General features: G+C 42.7%; 1 protein-coding gene across 5 annotated transcripts in view; it reads right to left on the bottom strand.

The window, feature by feature from the left end:
- LOC101127866 (caspase recruitment domain-containing protein 8) overlaps nt 1–19,155 on the bottom strand; it is a 65,864-nt gene continuing 46,709 nt past the window's right edge. For 3 of the 5 annotated variants that reach the window (XM_063701559.1, XM_055370128.2, XM_055370129.2), the window contains exons 11-14: nt 18,401–18,526; nt 15,596–15,737; nt 12,051–12,095; nt 6,378–8,707 (exon numbers count right to left, since the gene is read on the bottom strand). In XM_063701559.1, the coding sequence (XP_063557629.1) occupies nt 8,442–8,707; nt 12,051–12,095; nt 15,596–15,737; nt 18,401–18,526 (579 nt within the window). In that variant the 3' untranslated portion in view covers nt 6,378–8,441. Of the gene's footprint in view, nt 1,020–6,377; nt 8,708–12,050; nt 12,096–15,595; nt 15,738–18,400; nt 18,527–19,155 lie in introns of those variants that run through there. The other 2 variants (XM_063701560.1, XM_063701561.1) reach the window with 2 other exon arrangements.

Below are 19,155 nucleotides of genomic sequence, written 5' to 3'. Positions count from 1 at the left end.
TGCTCAAATGCCACCTCTTCCTGAAAGCCATCCCTAAATAGTCTCTCTAAAGAGCCATCCCAGCCCCCTTCTTTGCTTTATCCTTCACAGCACTTATCACTACCTGAAATTATGCCACACAGCTATTTACCAGTTTAGCATTTTGATTAAGCTTATCAAGTATGAAGCCAGACTGCCTGGGTTCAAATCCCAGCTCCACTACTTCCTTGTCATGTGACCTTCCAGCCTATGTTACAGTTGAGGGGTCATAATAGTACCTGTCTATACAGCTTTGTGAGGATAAATGAATTAGTGTGTGTACCAGTGTTCTAACATTGCCTGCATTTCCATTTTCCCCAAAGCAGCCCAGTTACTTATTAACATACTGCTTTTTCCAGTGACACGTGTTCACAGTTATTAAGTCGATCTCCCGCCAAAATATAAGCTCTATTTTGTTTTCCATTGTATCCCCAGTGCCTAGAACAGTGCCTGTTGCAAAGTAAGCTTTGAGTTAAAAAAAAGATGAAAGAATGAAAATGGCAGACTGCCTAGCAGAACTAGCCCTTCCCGATGTTTCATTGTTGCTATGGTGACGATCCAGTCTGCACGAAGATCCCAGCTTCCTTAACCTTGTTCCTACCTCCAGCCAGCTCACCCATTGGCCACCTGTATCTCCTGCTGTAGCAGCCAGAAAGCTACAACTCCCAGCCGGCTGAGCGCCACCAGCGCTTTCGCGCCCAAGTCCCTTTGCTGAGTGTGAGGGCCTGCGCAGTAGAACCCGCGGGCCCAGAGCTCCATCTGAGCATGTGCAGGCTGCGGGGTGTTTCCTTCGTCTGCTGGCGGGAGAGGAGTGGGGAGGAGCTCCTTACCCGCTGAGCATTGTGGGGCCCGCTTGGATCTCCTTGTCCAAAGGGTCTGGGCGCCGGGGCTGCAGTCTCTGGGTGAGGAGGCGGAAGCGGGAAACCTGCTTCGGTCTCCATGGTTACGAGCCGCTCAGCGCGCAGGAGGGGGATTCAAAGGTTGGCGTTGCCACAGTAACCCTGGAGTGGAAGGAGACGGGGATTAGAGACCTCGCGGGAGAAATTAGACTAACAGCCTGGGAACTGGAGGGATGGAGGGTGTGCCGGAGGAATCAGTCTGCAGTAAGGGGAGTTGGGGTGATATTAGGGGAAATGGGATGTTTTCAAGGACAGGGAGTGTTTTGATGAATTCCTGTGTAATAAGGAGATTTGGGGAGATCATTGAAATCGACATGTTACTAGGTACTTGGGATGCTCAAGGGGAAGTGGAAACGCAGTAGGATCCGCCCGCCTCAGCCTCCCAAAGCAGTAGGGAAAATTGGGGCATTAAGCTCTTTTGCCATTCTGCAGTTATTTACAGAGCTCCTGCTGGAAGCCAGGCACGGTTGACAGTACTGGTAAACAGGACAGATGTGACTATAGACGGAATTGGGGTTTCATGGAGAAGGGGAGGTATAAGAAAAGGGGACTGTTGTCCTGTATGGGAGGGACTGGGAGGCGATTGGGAAGAACTGGCGCTGTAAAGAGAAGCTGGAAGTTTTATAAGGGAATTGAGGTATTATATAAGTTAATTCTGTTGCTATTTATAGAAGGCCAACTCAGTAGCAGCCTCTAGGAAGCACTGAGGATTCCTCAGTATGCAAAGGCATTTAGTGATAGAGTTACCAGATTTAAGGGGAAAGCAATGGCCAGTTAAATTCTAATTTCAGAAAATGCATAATATTGTAGTTACTCTCTGTTGTTTATCTGACTGGGCATCCTGTATTTTATTTGGCAGCTCTCATTATGGTTAATTTAAGTGTTTGTGAAGAGTGGGTTATTATAGGGGAAACAGGTATTATAGAGTAATTGGGTTGTAGGAGGAGCTGGGGATAGTCAGGAAAAGTCGGAGTGTTGAAGCTAACGCCAAGATCAGCACTCACTGTGTGCTGGAGACTATGCTAACTACTCTTATTTTTAAAAACGTTTTATTATGGAAAGTTTCAGCCATATACAATTGTTTGCTTGTTTTTGAGATGGACTCTTACGCTGTCGCCCAGGCTGGAATGCAGTGGCATGATCTCTGCTCATTTCAACCTCTGCTTCCCGGGTTCAAGCGATTCTCCTGCCTCAGCCTCCTGAGTAGCTGGGATTACAGGTGCGCACCACCACACCTGGCTAATTTTTGTAATTTTAGTAGAGAAGGGGTTTCACCTTGTTGGCCAGGCTGGTCTTGAACTCCTGACCTCAAGAGATTCACCCACCTCAGTCTCCCAAAGTGCTGGGATTATAGGTGTGAGCCACTGTGCCTGGCCCATATACAATTGTTAAACAGATAATATATAATAAAGCTACTTGTACCCATCTCTGCTTTACATGAGTGCTGTTGAGGCACCCCAACATTCCTATGAGGTAGCGTTACTGTCACACCCCCATTTTACAGATGAGGAAACTGCACCACAGAGAGGTTAAATAACTTGGCCAGAGGTGTTAGAACCAGAATTTGGACCCACACAATCGGGCCCCAGAGTCTGGGCTCTCAGCTGCCATGTCACATGTAACCTCCGTCTGGGAAATGTGAGTAGGGAGTGAGGCATGATGGGAGCAACAAGAGAGTAGTAGTAAGGTATAAAAGGAAAGGTAGGGAATTGGGCCGTCTGAGCATTATGCAGTTGTTACAGGATTTTTATTTTTATTTTTTGAGACAGAGTCTCACTCTGTCACCCAGGCTGGAGTGCAGTGGTGCAATTTTGGCTCACTGCAACCTCCACCTTCTGAGTTCAAGCAATTATCCTGCCTCAGCCTCCCAAGTAGCTGGGATTACAGGTGTGCGCCACCATGCCTGGCTAATTTTTGTATTTTCAGTAGAGACGGGGTTTCACCACGTTGGTCAGGCTGGTCTCGAACTCCTAACCTCAAGTGATCTGCCCGCCTCAGCCTCCCAGAGTGCTGGGATTACAGCCATGAGCCATCGCCCCCAGCCAGTTGTTCTAGGATTTTTATAATATGTTTTGGGAGACTGGGGGAGTTACAGAAGAGTTTTGTGTTTTGAAACATTATGGGAAGTTGTATAGTTGCATTTCAATAGAACAGTAGCAGCTAGCCACATGTGGGTGCATTACATTAATTATAATGAAATAAAACTCAGCACATTTCAGGAAGCGCCTACGGTATTGGACAGTGAAGATCTAGAGCAGTCCCAATGAGTCTGGATAACAGGGATTTAGGGTAACCAAGGGTTAAGGCACAAGCAGGTGCAGCCAGTTCTAGGCAAGATTGGGCAGCATCCAGGCCACATCCTCACTCCTGTGATAACAAGACGGAAGTCTCCACTTCAGCCTCCGATTGGTCATGGGCCAATCCTTCATAGGGTGTAACCAATTGGAGGCCTCTAAAGGGCACCTAGGGGTGTTACCAAATTCTTTTAGCTTAATGAAAACTAAAGAGCACTGCAGTCCGGGGCTCTTGAGCCACTTGCTCAAGCCCACTCCGACTCTGTGGAGTGTACTTTCACTTCCATAAATCTGTGCTTTCGTTACTCCGCTCTTTTGTTGCTTTGTTTGTGCATTTTGTTCAATTCTTTGTTCCACACACCAAGAACCCTAACAACTCAGTCAGGACCTTCCATAGGGTAACACCATCACTGCAGAAAGTTCTGTTGGACAGCCCTGATGTGTGGGGTGACAAGTGTGGAGGCTTTCCTGGTTCCTAAAGTTCGACCTCATCTCTTAGCAATTGCTCTCGTACTTCCTCTGACTCACCCCTAACCTTCTCCTCTCTGTTCTACTAAAAATACAAAAATTAGCTGGGCGTGGTGGTGGGCACCTGTAATCCCAGCTACTCAGGAGGCTGAGGCAGGAGAATCACTTGAACCCGGGAAGCAGAGGTTACAGTGGGCCGAGATCACACCACTGCACTCCAACCTGGGCGACAGAGAGACTCTGTCTCAAAAAAAAAAAAAAACCATGCTGAATTGGCCAAATATTTATCTAGGACTTCCCAGGCTGAGAACTGTAAGAAATAAAGTTTTACTGTTTAAGCCACTGAGTCCATGGTATTTTGTTATGGCAACCTGAGCAGGATAAGGTAGTATACATACCTTTAACTTCACTGTGTAACTTCAGATTAATTTCCAAAATCAAGCATTACCTAACCAACAGCAGAACTTACATTTGTGCTCCATATACTCACCAGTAGTAGGCATTACTGACTTCTTAATAAATGGAAGTTTAATGAATATAAAATGTAGTATTTTTATGGTTTTTAATATGAGGTTTCTGATAACTAGACGTATGAAATTCTACTTTTGTTCATTGTCCATTGTGATTTATAAACTGTAACATTTTACTCATAATGTCTGCCCATTTTTCACAAGGAGTTTTCTGTTTGTTTACTCATGTTGAATCATTTTTATGTATTATAAATATCACCTGATATTTACATCTTCTTCTTAGTGGCTTCATTCTAATGAACTTCTTCTTTTTTGTTGTTGTTGGTTTTTTTGTTTTTTTTTTTTTTTTTTTGAGACAGAGTGAGACTCTGTCAGCCAGGCTGGAGTGCAGTGGTGTGATCTTGGCTCACTGCAACCCCTGCCTCCCAGGCTCAAGTGATTCTCATGCCTTAGCTTCCCGAGCAGCTGGGATTACAGACCTTCACCACCATGCCTGGCTAATTTTTGTATTTTTAGTAGAGACGGGGTTTCACCATGTTGGCCAGGCTGGTCTCGAGCTCCTGGCCTCATCTGATTCACCCACCTCGGCCTCCCAAAGTGTTGGGATTACAGGCGTGAGCCACTGCATCCGGCCTTCTATTTTTAATTTAGCATACTCAAATAAATCAATTTAACTTCTAAAAATGTGTGCCTTTTTGTTTTAATAACATTAACCTGTTTTTTTATTTTCGTAAATTTATGAAGTACATTCTTCAAATGTAACAATTTAGTTCTACTTCAAGATAAGGTATAGACAACTGCAAAATTCCACTGTCCTCACGATCACAATCATGAAGAGGATGGAGCTGCAGAATGTGAGCATATAAAGACTTTTATGAATTCTAACGCCCAACCCCAACTTGAGCATTCATTGCGCTGGTCCTAATTCACATTCAAACGCCCTGAGAATGGAGCTAACAGGATACAATGCACCCAATCTCATAGGCACACACAGGATAGATCCGAATACCACTGCAAAGACTTTTAAAATGAGCTGATATTAAGACCTCAGTTCACAGAAAGCCACATAAATAATACCTTCTGTTGGATACGAATAAAACAGAGTCTCATAAGATAACATTCACATGTCGAGGGTACATATCAAAACTACTGAGAATACAAGGATGAGCTGCAAAAATCTCCACTTGTCTGGCAAATGACAACTCAGTGGACACCAAACACTGAATAACATGTACAGTGGAATTATCTGACAAAGACTTTAAAAGAGACATTATAAAAATACTCAAATGAGGCCAGGCACGGTGGCTCATGCCTGTAATCCCAGCACTTTGGAAGGCCGAGGCGGGTGGATCACGAGGTCAGGAGATCGAGACCATCCTGGCCAACATGGTGAAACCCTGTCTCTACTAAAAATATTTTTTAAAAAAATTAGCCGGGCGTGGTGGCATGCACCTGTAGTCCTAGCTACTCAGGAGGCTGAGGCAAGAGAATCGCTTGAGCCCGGGAGACAGAGGCTGCAGTGAGCTGAGATCACACCACTGCACTCCAGCCTAGATGACAGAGCAAGACTCCATCTCAAAAAAAAAATACTCAAACGTGCCAGGTGTAGTGGCCTGTAATCCCAGCACTTTGGGAGGCTGAGGTGGGTGGATCACTTGAGGCCAGGAGTTCAAAACCAGCCTGGCCAACATAGCAAAACTCTGTCTCTACTAAAAATACAAAAAATTAGCTGGGCTGTGGTGGTGCATGCCTGTAATCCCAGCTACTCAGGAGGCTGAGGCACAAGAATCTCTTGAACCAGGAGGCAGAGGTTGCAGTGAGCTGAGATCGCACCACTGCACTCCAGCCTGGGTAACAGAGTTGAGACCCTGTCTTGAAAAAAAAAAAAAAAACTCAAACAAGCAAATGCTGACATATTTGCAGGAAAACAGAATATAAGCCAAGAAATTTAAAATATAGAGAACAAAATGGAAATTTTAGAACTGATACATACAGTGACCAAAATTTAAAAGGTGGTGAATGCACTCAGTGGGACGACACAGATAACAACAGGTGAACACTCCAGCAAATTTGAAAACAGACAAATTAAAATTACCCAATCAGAATAATGGAAAAAATGAAAAGATGTTCTAAATAAGTAGAATATCAGGGACATTTAGGAAAACATAAAAGTCTAACATTTCCATAATAAGAGTCTCAGAAGAGGAGGAAAAAAACAAACTATAATATTGATTGATTCAACATAAATACTATGGTTTATTTCTAGATGGCAAGGAAAATCACATGTAAGAGGTTTCCATTTAAAGGAATTCCACTATTCATCAAAATTTTCATCTATTCTCAAGACTGTTTATTTCAAACTAGGTTTAGAGTAGCAAAGCATATGAATTTTACAGTAGAAGACATGAGAAGGATATAAAAGTTTGTTTTCTGTATTCTTTCAAAATTCTTATTTTGAAGGCCTTCTGGGCATATAAGCTATTGGAACTTGTCATCACTTAAACTATTTCCTATAAAGATGAAAATCAGGCTAATAAAAAGTATTTTTAGAAATTAGGCTGAAAACCTCTAAGTTTGGTAAAAGACATAAAACTGCAAATTTATGAATTGGAGCAAATTCCAAAGGGAATAAAACAAGGAAACTCATCCCCAACATAATGAAATGGCTAAAAACTAAAGATAAAGAAAAATACCTTGAAATCTGACAGAAAAATGACACACTACATACAGGGAAACAACAATTTGAATGACTGCAGATTTCTCATCAGAAGCTAAAAGGAAACTGCTGAACAGAAAACAATGTCAACTAAAAATACTACATCAAGCAAAAAACATCACTGAGAATGAAGGTGAGAAAAAGATGTCCTAAGAGGAAGCAAAAAATAAGAGAATCTGTACCTATCAGAACCACTCTAAAAGAACTAAAAAACGTCTATGAGATGAAGTGGAAATTTGCAGAATGAAATCTGGAAAATAATGAAGGAAGAGCAACAGAAATGGTAAATATCTGGAAAAACATAACAGATTACTCTTCTCATGAGTTTTTTAAATCTTCTGAGTGATTAAAAGTAGAAAATATATAATAATTTATTGATGGGTTTTAAGATACAGAAAGATTATGTAGAAGATAACTATATCCTAGATGAGAAAAGGTAATAGGATCTAAATGGTGATAAAGTGCCTAGATTCCACTTTAAGTGGTACAAATGTAATAACAGTAGAATAGGAAAGACATAACAAACTGGCTGACTGAGGATAAATCCTAACATATTAATAATTACATTAATGTAAGTAATTGAAATTTTCCAGTTAAAAGAGATTACCAGAATGGGTTCAAAATACACCATAAAAAACTGACTCAACCAGATGGTGTCTACTAGAAACTTGTTTTAAATAGATTAAACATAAAAGGATGGAAATATGTGTGCCATGAAAACATTAATCAAAAGGCAGCTGAAATGGCTACAAAATGACAGAGTCTATGGTAGAATCCAAATGTCAGAGTTGGCTTATTTTTTGTATGGTACATTGCCAGGAATGTCTGTCTCAGAATAAGCTGAATTACCCTCATTTTCTTTTTGGTGGTTCTGTAGAGTTGATCTACCACATTTCATCTCAGTATTCCTTGGAGTTGACCATGAACATTTAACCCAACAACTCCTTGTAGCAGGCTACACACCAGTGGGAAAATATTTTCTGCTCATGTTTGCATTTTCTCCCATTTTTGTGCTCTCTTTCAGCAAATACATTTACATTATTCTAATAACAGTAGCCATAGATAAAGTGTTAAAGTCCTAACATACAAAAAAAAAAAAAAGACTATCATCATGTATGCCTTGAGTGTCCTCAGCTGAGAAGCTTTTGTTAGCTTTTCTGCTTTTAGTTATGAGAAGGTGATACTTCAAATGGAGTGTCCATAGGAATTATTTTTCACATTAATCAGGAAAAGTTGCCTTTCCAGGCCCCATCATTCATAAACACACCTATCTGGATGTCCTTTATCCTGGGTCTTCAAGAATCATGTCAATGGATAAAATAGTGACATATCAAGCCATGGTTGGAAAAAATTTAAAAGGAATATTACTACCTTCTTCAGACATTCTTGAGGAAAATGCATGAGGATACAGTCAATAGGTACCTGCCAGGTTACAAGTCTGTCCTGAAAGCCTGTGTGATAGATGTTACCCAGTCTTCTTCTGTCTTGAACACTGAAATCAATGATCACATTTCTGTTTATCCATTTCCAATGAGAACGCTGGATTCTCTCTTCCAGACTATCTAACTGACTCATTTTACAAATTCTGCTGTCTAAGATAGGACACGAGGTAAGGGTCCCTTTCACTAATGCTTCTGAAGAGCAGCTCCAGGGCCAGGTCCCCTTTCTTCTCCACCATGCTCAGCAAGGCCTCATTCTTGCTCTGCCGTGTCTTTTCCTGCTCCACCAGCTCCTTCTCATTCTCAGTGAGAACCTCATTGTCTTGGAGATCATCGAGCACCCCTTTCAGGTCCCCCATCCTGGCTTGGAGTTGCCGGTGGTTCTCCTTCACAAAGGCTGCACCTGGATGAAAGGGGGAGTTTCAGACTTTGAGAATCGCTCACTTACAGGATTCAGGATCTATACCAAGCTTAGAGTCAAAATTCAGGGGTGGGAGATTGCTCCTTGTGTCTGTAGCTTAATTTGTGGACATACAAAATCACACACATTCACAGAGCAAATATACCCTTTGCAGTATCAAATGCATCGAGGTGTCTCAAATAATGTATTTTCCTCAGTCCTACTCCTCTCATCCATTTCTTGAAGCCTATTTCTTCCTAGTTGGTGTTTTTCATTGAAATCCTAGACAGAGCTCTATCTTGCTGTACATACATTTATATATAAATCCCTCTAACAACGAAACACAAATCTTCTAGTTCATACATTGTCAGAAACTGTGCATGATGCTAGAGGTATGGAGAAGGATTCAGCTGGATCCCCAAAGTTTAGCTGGCAGAGCTATGAAAGAAGAGATTTAACTGGAGACATACAATGCATAGAAAAGGAAGAACAGGAGAGAAGATACAGACTTTTTTCCATCATATAGACTCAGGGTTGACGTTGTGCCCCATATAATGTCTGTATAAACTTGGCCAAATCATATTACTTCCATATCATGTGGTTTAGAATGCATGGAGGTTGAGGTGTGATTTTGACTCAAGACATGTCCTGGACCAGCTTCCTGTAGACTGAGCTACTAAGCTTTGATTTCAACGTGCAGGCAACAGGTGCTATATTTTGCTCCACATCCTAAACATTGTATTTAGGAAGGGTAGAAGCCTTTTGTTGGTGCTGCTCAGCCTGCAGTCACCACCTACAGAGATGTTCTTTGATTTATTTTAGGACGTCACCTTTATCTGATTCTTAACCAAGCTCCTTAGCTGATCCTCATTGCACCTCCAGATGTGAGGCCTGATTTCTTTTTATTTAATCTGCCTCAATGGCCTTCCAGGCAACAACAGCTAGGAAATGGCATGACTGCCATCTCAGAAGGTGCTCTCTTTTTTCTCCCAGTGGTCTGTTTTGAGACATGAGTTCGGAAACTTACACCGTGTGGAGCCTGACAATGAAGCCAACAATATGGAAGGCGGGACGAAGACATGGAGAAACATTCCTCCCTTGTGATGTTGTTTGAGCCCACGAATCAGCCTCCCTGGAGTCAGTCCCACATCTCTTCCTTGAACTCGCCTGAGCCATGACACTCTTGATAATTTTACTCCATTTAAGTTGGACTTTCTGTCATTTGCCACACAAGACTTTACACAGATCCAGAGGACATTGCAGATTGCTGCCTTGGGTGATTTTTAAAATTAACGTGGACATGAAGTCATCAGGAGACAAGGAGTTCCAGACCTGGATTTATTGCTTATTAGATGATGGAAACTTGGTCCTCTCAGTGTTAACTCTTTATTTATTTACTTATTTATTATTTATTTTGAGACAAAGTCTCACTCTTGTCCCCAGGCTGGAGTGCGATGGCGCGATCTCGGCTTACTGCAATCTCCGCCCCTGGGTTCAAGCGATTCTCCTGCCTCAGCCCCCCGAGTAGCTGGGATCACAGGCACCTGCCACCACGCCCAGCTAGTTTTTGTATTTTTAGTAGAGACAGGGTTTCACCATGTTGGCCAGGCTGGTCTCGAACTCCTGACCTCAGGTGATCCACCTGCCTCGGCCTCCCAAAGTGTTGGGATTACAAGTGTGAGCCACTGCACCCAGCCAACTCTTTATATTAAATAATGTAAATAATTTTTTCTCTGCTGTATACTAATTCCAGTGTCCTTAACAGATCCTTGGCTGATACCTGCTCTTGACTTTTACAACAGCCCCACCATTCCCCACTTCCTATTCATTCCCAACCCACACTCAATCATCCAAGCTGTTTTGAAGAGCCAACACATTGCTATCCATCCTTTAATAGTTACTCTTGCCTTTCCGTCTAAAGTCCAAAATATTTCAACTTTTATTCTTGGACTTTCAACTTCCAGCTCTTGACTATCCTTCTCATGTCACCTTTACTCTGTCCCTCTAACAGTTTAATTCACAGCCATATCAAACTACTTTAACTTAGAGTTCCCCAGACGCAAGATATTAAATATTTACCCCCAATAATTTGCTGTTGCATGCTCTTTTGTGTCTACATGGTGTCCTCACGCCCTTCTGTGACTAAATCATACTCATTGTTTGTATTTGTCTATGACATCAGTCATTCTTGGCAGATGACAAGGATGGAAGGAAGGGAGCCTCGCTGAGAGATGTTGTTACAGCAGGCAGCTCGTCAGATATGAGCAGGGCAGGAGAGGACTCCTCCTCACCCCACCAGAAATGTCAGGCAACCATCGGGTGATGGTCAGGCAGCTGTTACACCGTCTCTCTAAAATAATAATTGGTTGCAGCCGGCACCAGGGAAAGGCCGTCTCCTGACAGAGAGAAAACACCTGAAACTGGTGATCAGCAGCTTCCCAATAAGATCTCGGGAATTGGGCCAGTGGGCTCAAGAATGTGCATTAAGAGCAGAGTTTAACCGGCCTATAACCTCTTAGGGAGGTTGAGCTGGTTAAGGGAAGAATGCCTCAAGTGAGCATGCGTACGACTCCAAGAAACACACTGCGCATGCTCCCCTTCCAAGCGCCCGCGGGCCACTATGCAGGCAACCAGCCCACCCCAGGGGAAGAATCAGGGGAGAAGGGATGCAAGACCCCGGAAGTGTGCCAACATATTAAACCCCAAAAGGTCAAACCGTGCACTTGTCTTTCAAGTCACCCCCTCGGCCGTCTTCCAAGTGTACTTTCCTCCTTCCTTTCATTCCTGCTGTAAAGCTTTTTTTTTTTTTTGTAGACCAAGAGTCTCGCTCTGTCGCCCAGGCTGGAGTGCAGTGGTGCGATCTCAGCTCACTGCAACCTCTGCCTCCCGGGTTCAAGCCATTCTCCTGCCTCAGCCTCCCGAGTAGCTGGGACTACAGGTGTCCACCACCACGCCCGGCTAATTTTTTGTATTTAAGTAGAGATGGGGATTTCACTGTGTTGCCCAGGCTGGTCTCGAACTCCTGAGCTCAAGCAATCCACCTGCCTCGGCCTCCCAGAGTGCTAGGATTACAGGCGTGAGCCACTGCGCCTGGCCTCTTGCTGTAAAGCTTTTTAATAAACTTTCTCTCTTGCTCTAAAACTTGCCTCGGTCTCTCCTTCTGCCTTATGCCCCTCAGTCAAATTCTGTCTTCTAAGGAGGCAAGAATTGAAGTTGCTGCAGACCCATACGGATTTGCTGCCAGTAACGTTCTGGTGCCATGTCACTTGGATACCTTCCACTGTCACTCAAAGACCCCTTGATGTCTCATACATACCCTTGGCTTTAATGTAAACATTTCACTTACCTGAGAAAGGAGGAGGGGCTGATGCAGCTGCAAGCTGGAGATCCACTATAAAAGAGGGAAAAATTATATGATGAGATGAGATAAATCACATACCCTTATTTAGCTTTTCTAGTCTTTGATGCAACCAACTGAAATAATTTAATTCTGCACGTCATAAGGCTCTTGTTTTGCACAATAATACACTGAGGAAACCCCATTACGTTGTGGGTCACTCACTGACAATTCAGAAAAGGCATCGGAGGAAGAAACACATTTTTCCAATTTCTTTCAACTTGCAGGCCAATATCTTAGGAACTATGGGGCTACAAAAACATATCATACAGTGCTACATAAATTACAGTCAAAGTAAAAGTTTTACACATGAAATAACAACATTACATGAGTTAATTAAAACATGTGTTTTTTGGATGTGATTGTACCAAGACTGTTGATGGTGCAGAAATTTGGGTACCCTTATAAGTTGATAGAAGATTTGCTAATTGGAGCTACCATTTTGGAAAATAATTAAAAAATATTTCCCATGATGCCTTCAATGAGGTTTTGCACTTTCATCTAGACTCCTTGATGTTTTCAAAGTTCAGATGAATTTTGCAGCATGACCCCCCCACCCCACCTTTGGCAGCAGCTCAGTCACCATGTCACCAAGACAGAATAAATATGAGCTTCCCATCTCCTGTGAGGTCTCACAATTGAGTTTCTGGTCATTTGACTTCTGGGCAGAACATGAGCTGCCTTGAACCAGCATACTCATCCAAGACCCAGCCATCCACAATCTCCCCCATTTCATCTAGAATTTGCTATTAAAAAAAAAAAAAGCATGATTGTGACACCTGGAAAAAATCTTTTTTAAATAAAAAAGTAAACAATGTAAAAATATTCTGATGTTTACAGAGAAATGGAGAGTGTGGTGGCATTTGCTTACTCAAAATTTATGTATCGCATGTTGGCTGTGAACTAGATTGCATTCTAGCCACTGATAATGCAGGCAATGGGGAATCAGACATCTGCAAGGCTTCTTCGCATATTAAACATCACAAAGAGAGCTAAGAAGTTGCACAAACAAAACTCTGACAATCTGAGATGCTAAGACATTTTACAGACTGGAGGGAGGAGGCGGGGAGGGTACATGTGGAGGTGCACTCATGAGATGCTACTCATGTGGAGAGAGGCCTGGGTCGGTTGAGCATCATCCAACCCTGCAATGTGCCTGGAAACTCCAAGTGCAGTCCCAGCTCATGTGCACGGCCTCAACAAGAGGGCAGTTTGCCCAGAGAAGGGGAGGCACAGCCATGAAGCTGATCTTGAACTCTAGACCCCATTGCAGGGAAAGGAAGGTGATGGGATTGTGAGGATTCAGTGGAGGAAGGAAGATCAGTGACTGAGGACCACAAAGAGCAGACAGTTTACACCAGTGGTCCCCAACCTTTGTGGCACCTGGGACCGGTTTAGTGGAAGACAATTTTTTCCACGGACTGGAGAGGGAGGGGATGGTCTCAGGATGATTCAAGTGCAATACATTTATTGTGCACCTGAGTTCTATTATTACATTGTAGTGTATAATGAAATAATTATACAAACAACTCACCATAATGTAGAATCAGTGGGAGCCCTGAGCTTGTTTCCCTGCAACTAGGTGGTCCCATCTCAGGGTGATGGGAGACAGTGACAGATCATCAGGTGTTAGATTCTCCTAAGGAGCATGCACCCTAGATCCCTCGCATGCACAGTTCACAAGAGGGTTCGCGCTCCTATGAGAATGTAATGCCACCACTGATCCGACAGGAGGCAGAGCTCAGGTGGTAATGCAAGCAATGGGGAGCAGCTGTAAACACAGATGAAGCTTCGCCCGCTCACCCTCCACTCACCTCCTCTGTGCAACCCGGTTTCTAACGGGCCACAGACCGGTACCAGTCCCTAGCCCAGGGGTTGGGGACTCCTGGTCTACACACTCAACACTGTGACAATATTGCCCCAAACTACTAAAATACAACAGCAGCAACAGGCAAAACTCAGTTGAAATTGTTGAAAACCATTCCACAACATGTACTCACACATTTGTTCAACTATGTCCTTCTTCCGGGGCATTCAGTTTGATTTCATTTTTTTCCCACCACAGACAATGCCTCAAATAATATCACTGCATACAACCTATCTTCATATGGGTGCTTTTATGTTATAGTATGGAATTCTAAAAGTGACTTTTTGTTCAAGGGACTTGTTTTAAAATTAATCTGTGCCCATACAACTACATAAAAGGTTAAAGTGATTTATAGCTCCTATGCAAATGTTATGTTAATATCCTTCCCTTCATAGAGCTTTACTGAAATTTTTCCTGCTGTGTTACCCAAGACAAGGATCTGCTACTATTGAAGATACTGATTTCTGCATCATTGTAGGTATTCAAACAGAGCATGGCATTTTACAATCGTATTGGAGATATAAATATATCTCCAGAGATTCAAGGAACTATCAGGAGATCTTTGGCAAATTGTCTGGGAGTTTCTAAACTTTAAAAAATTGTGTTTATGATGTTGAGCTTCTGTGAATGGATAAAGCATTTTCCAGAACTTTTTAACAGATTATGTAAGGGAATATGACACCCCAAAAATGAAAAGCATGAGTATGGAAGAAACGATTAAATTGTGAAGAAAATGGAACTAAATGGTCCTTATGTTCCTTCTGACTCTTAGAATCTTCTGTTCTTTACCCCCTAGGTTCGAGGGTTTCCACCCCTCTCCCAGGCCCCTTGAGCATTTCACTTCCTAGAGATGAACAAGTGCCACCATTGTTGTTTTATCACACTGATAATACACTGACAATAGATTTCTCTTTTTTTTTCTTTTTTGGCAAGAACATTTTATTTTATTCAAACTATTTTTTTTAATTTAATTTAACTTTAAGTTCTGGGATACATGTGGAGGACGTGCAGGTTTGTTACAAAGGTAAACATGTGCCATGGTGGTTTGCTGCACCTATCAAATCATCACCTAGATATTAAGCCCTGCACGCATTAGCTATTTATCTTCTTCTTTTTTTTTTTTTTTTTTTAGATGGAGTTTCGCTCTTGTTGCCCAGGCTGGACTGCTGTGGCGCAATCTTGGCTCACTGCAACCCCCCTTCCTGGGTTCAGGTGATTCTCCTGCCTCAGCCTCCCATGTAGCCAGGACTACAGGCATGTACCACCACACCCGGCTAATTTTGTATGTTTAGTAGAGACGGGGTTTCACCATGTTGAGCAGGCTGGTCTCGAACTCCCGACCTTAGGTGATCCTCCCCCCTCGGCCTCCCAAAGTTCTGGGTTTACATGCATGAGGCACCGTATCTGGCCTTTTAGCTATTTATCTAGATGTTCTCCCTCCCCACATCACCCAAAAGGCCCCAGTGTGTGTTGTTCCCCTCCCTGTGTCCATGTGTTTTAACACTGACAATAGATTTCTTTTCCTCTCTTGGAAAGAACCATAAACAAGATTTCTTCTTTGAAATCCAAGGATAGAGGTACATGATGGATCCCTGTCTAAAAATGCCAGCCTTGCCCACTCACCTACCTGGCTTCACCTCAGTATCCCACACCAAAGTCCCATGTCTTTTTTCAGTAATTTCAAGTTGAATGGGTTCCTTCATCTGCCCAGCATAGAATTTTGAGAAGTGCTGAATTTCTCCAGGGCTCCTGTAGGACAATTTCAACTCCTAGAGGAAACACATCAGTTGACTTGAAGCAGTGGAGGGTGGAAAGGCCCGGCTCCCTACAGTGAACTTGCCAATGGAACTTAACCCGTTTCCTGTGTGATGTCATGGCTGGTTGAGTGGGAAACAGAGGGAGAGAGGTAAACAGCTCTTTACATTTACAACGTTAGGAAATGCTTTTATACCAGGAAGGGAAGAATAACCTAGCTGTCAACACCACATGAGTCAGAGAAAAACTATCTGAGCTACCAACTGAATACAAACGTCTTCGATTTTGAGGGTTTTGAGGCCCCTCATTAATGATGCCACCAGCTCAGAATCCGAGATTCTATAGAGAAGCAAGAAAACTTCCAAAGCAGCCCCATCAGGTCTCTCTGAGCCTCGCTGGGAAGCCGGGGTCAGATATGCCATTTCAGGTCCCTCTCTCTGTTTTGCACCCAGTCTCCCCAGGATTCCTAAGGAAAGCTGCCCTGGGGAGTAGGAAAGTCCCTTAGGCGGGACAGAATTAGGAAAAGCTTAGCTCATGCAAATCTCTAGTTTCTTCAGGAAACAAGCCCCCGCCAGCTCTTGGAAAATAGGGATTTAAAAAATTGCAAAGGGTGAGATTGTTGGCTGGAATCTTTTTAAATGGAAGATGACTCTGAGGAGAGTTTACCTCGCTCAAGATCATCACCTCTAGGGCGGGCGCGGTGACTCAAGCCTGTAGTCCCAGCACTTTGGGAGACGGAGGTGGCCGACTGCTTGAGGTCAGGAGCTCAAGACCAGCCTGGCCAATATGGTGAAACCCCCATCTCTACTAAAAATACAACAATTAGCCAGGCGTGGTGGCAGGTGCCTGTAGTCCCAGCTACTCAGGAGGCTGAGGCAGGAGAATCACTTGAACCCAGGGAAAGAAGGTTGCAGTGAGCAGACATTGCGCCACTGCACTCCAGCCTGGGCGACAGAGTAAGACTCTGTCTCAAAAAAAGATTATCACCTCAGGTTGCAATTGCCACTTCTTATCTCACATTTACTATGTTGTATCATTATGGATGAAATACCCTGTATTTTATTTATTTATTTCTATATCAGCAATGTTTATGGAAGGTTCTGCAACAGCCAAGAATGTATCTTGCCTGAAGGACAACCAAACTTCTGGGGAAGGCAGTCCCTGCTTCATATTAATTGCTGTGGAGTTTATCAAGGAAACTGGGAACTAAAATCAGAGCAAGGTTGGGCACTTTATTAAATTCCTATGCTCTAGTACACTTAGAAAAAGATCACTGAACTGATGTCTGCAATAAGCTTCACATCTTGTTGTCTATATGACTGGAAAAATCATTTTTCCTATTTTAGCCTTAGTGTCCAAAAAGGAGACATGTAAATATTGACACCTAACCCTCTTGTTTCTCACCTCTTCCAAGGTCCGCAAATAGGAAAAATCCATCTATGCCAAAACAATAACATTGGTCCGTCCCATTCTTAATTAAAGACCTTGAAATCACTGGGATGTGTTTTCCCATTAAAACTGGACAACAATTAAATCTTGATACTTTGTTCTAGAGATGGTATATTGTGCTGGACAACCTCATCTTTATTTTAGAGAACATATGCTGTGAGACACCTTTGAAAATCTATTTGGGGCCAGGTGTGGTGGCTCGAGCCTGTAATCTCAGCACTTTGGGAGGCCAAGGTGGGCAGATCATGAGATCAGGAGTTCGAGACCAGCCTGGCCAACATGGTGAAACCCCGTCTCTACTAAAAATAAAAAATCAGCCGGGAGTGGTGATGCATGCCTGTAATCCCACTTACTCAGGAGGCTGAGGCAGGAGAATCACTTGAACCTGGGAGGCGGCGGTTGTAGTGCGCCAAGACCACACCACTGCACTCCAGCTTGGGCAACAGAGCGAGACTCCGTCAAAAAAGAAGGAAAGAAAGAGAGAAAGAAAGGAAAGAAAGGAAAGAAAGAAAGAAAGAAAGAAGGAAAAAAGAAGAAGGAAGGAAGGAAGGAAAGAAGGAAGGAGGGAAATCTATTTGGAAATACACTAGCTTTAAGTTGGTTAATACTCTTTGAATCAGTAATTTCATTTAGGACACTCTAGCCCTGCAGGAAAAATGTAAAACCATATGAATGGAAAGACTTCTTGCCAGGGCACTTCTTGGGAGAAATTACATGCGACTAAATGTTGAATAATCATGAAATAATGAAAAAAGCTCTAGGGATTTCGCTACATGGCATATCATGTCCCAGTAAATCTGTATGTAGGAATAATTTAAATTGCACAGAATTATATAGTAATCTCCATTTAAAAATATATAAAATGAAATATATAACATAAAATCAGCTCTTCCTTCAACTACCTTAACAAATACATATTAAGTGCGTTAGTTAGGCAAGACATCAGGACTGAAGATAATTATAACAGGGAAATGGAAATTTCAGTTTAGGAAACTCAACGTGTAGTTTTAACCTAAGTACATCAAATACTAAAATGTTACCTCTGCCTGTCTTAGGGTCTTGGAAATATGTAATATGATTAATACTATTTTTCTATAATTTCAATTTTTTTAAAGGGCATATTTGTGATTAATAAAGAAAAATGTTGCATTTTGCTAAGATTCTTCCATTTGTTTCAGAAATATAAAACACTCTGAAACCTGCTGAGTTGGGTTTGAATTCTACTAACCTTGGGCATTACTTTCAGGTTAGCAGAATTAGACACAATATAACTGGAACCAAAGTTCAGGGGTTCCACTGGGGGCGAAGTCTGCAGGCGCACACCATGGAAGCGATCTTCCTCATCATCTATCGCCTAAGGAAGAAGGGGCAGAAACATTAGAGAGCACAAAAAATAGTAAAGCAAGTAGTGGCATAAAAAGTTATTTATATGGTATATTAAGTAGCATGTAGGGTATGATTCAATTGATATAAAGATTAAGGTATTCAATTGATATAAAGATTATGATAGGTAGATACACAGATATGAATGAATATGTCTCTATGCACAAAGAGACATATTGATGAAATTTTACTGAAAGATATCTCAGGGCCAAAGGATTTCTTGTGAATGTGAACTTATAAATTCTTGTATAGTTTGCTTTTATTTTTACACTGTGGAAAGATTGGCTGCGTACTTATGAAAGCAGAGGACAGAGGGATTTCTTTTTGGTGCCTCAGCAGAGGACTGGTAGCTCAGCTGTGTCTGTGAACATGTCTATGATGGACAAGGGTAGAGATGTTACTTCTCTCCGTCACAGGGCTGCTGTGAGATGCTCAATCACCTGACCACCAGTGAGCAGAAACAGTCACCTCTGCGAGGCCCAGCAGCCACAGCAGAAAGCGAGACCTCAAAACTATCTCTAAGCGGCCAGGCATGGGGGTTCACACCTGTAATCCCAGCACTTTGGGAGGCCGAGGTGGGCAGATCACAAGGTCAGGAGT

Source organism: Gorilla gorilla, chromosome 20 (assembly GCF_029281585.2).
Source record: "Gorilla gorilla gorilla isolate KB3781 chromosome 20, NHGRI_mGorGor1-v2.1_pri, whole genome shotgun sequence".
Classification (NCBI taxonomy): Eukaryota; Metazoa; Chordata; class Mammalia; order Primates; family Hominidae; genus Gorilla; species Gorilla gorilla.
This window is presented reverse-complemented; position numbering and strand designations above follow the sequence as displayed.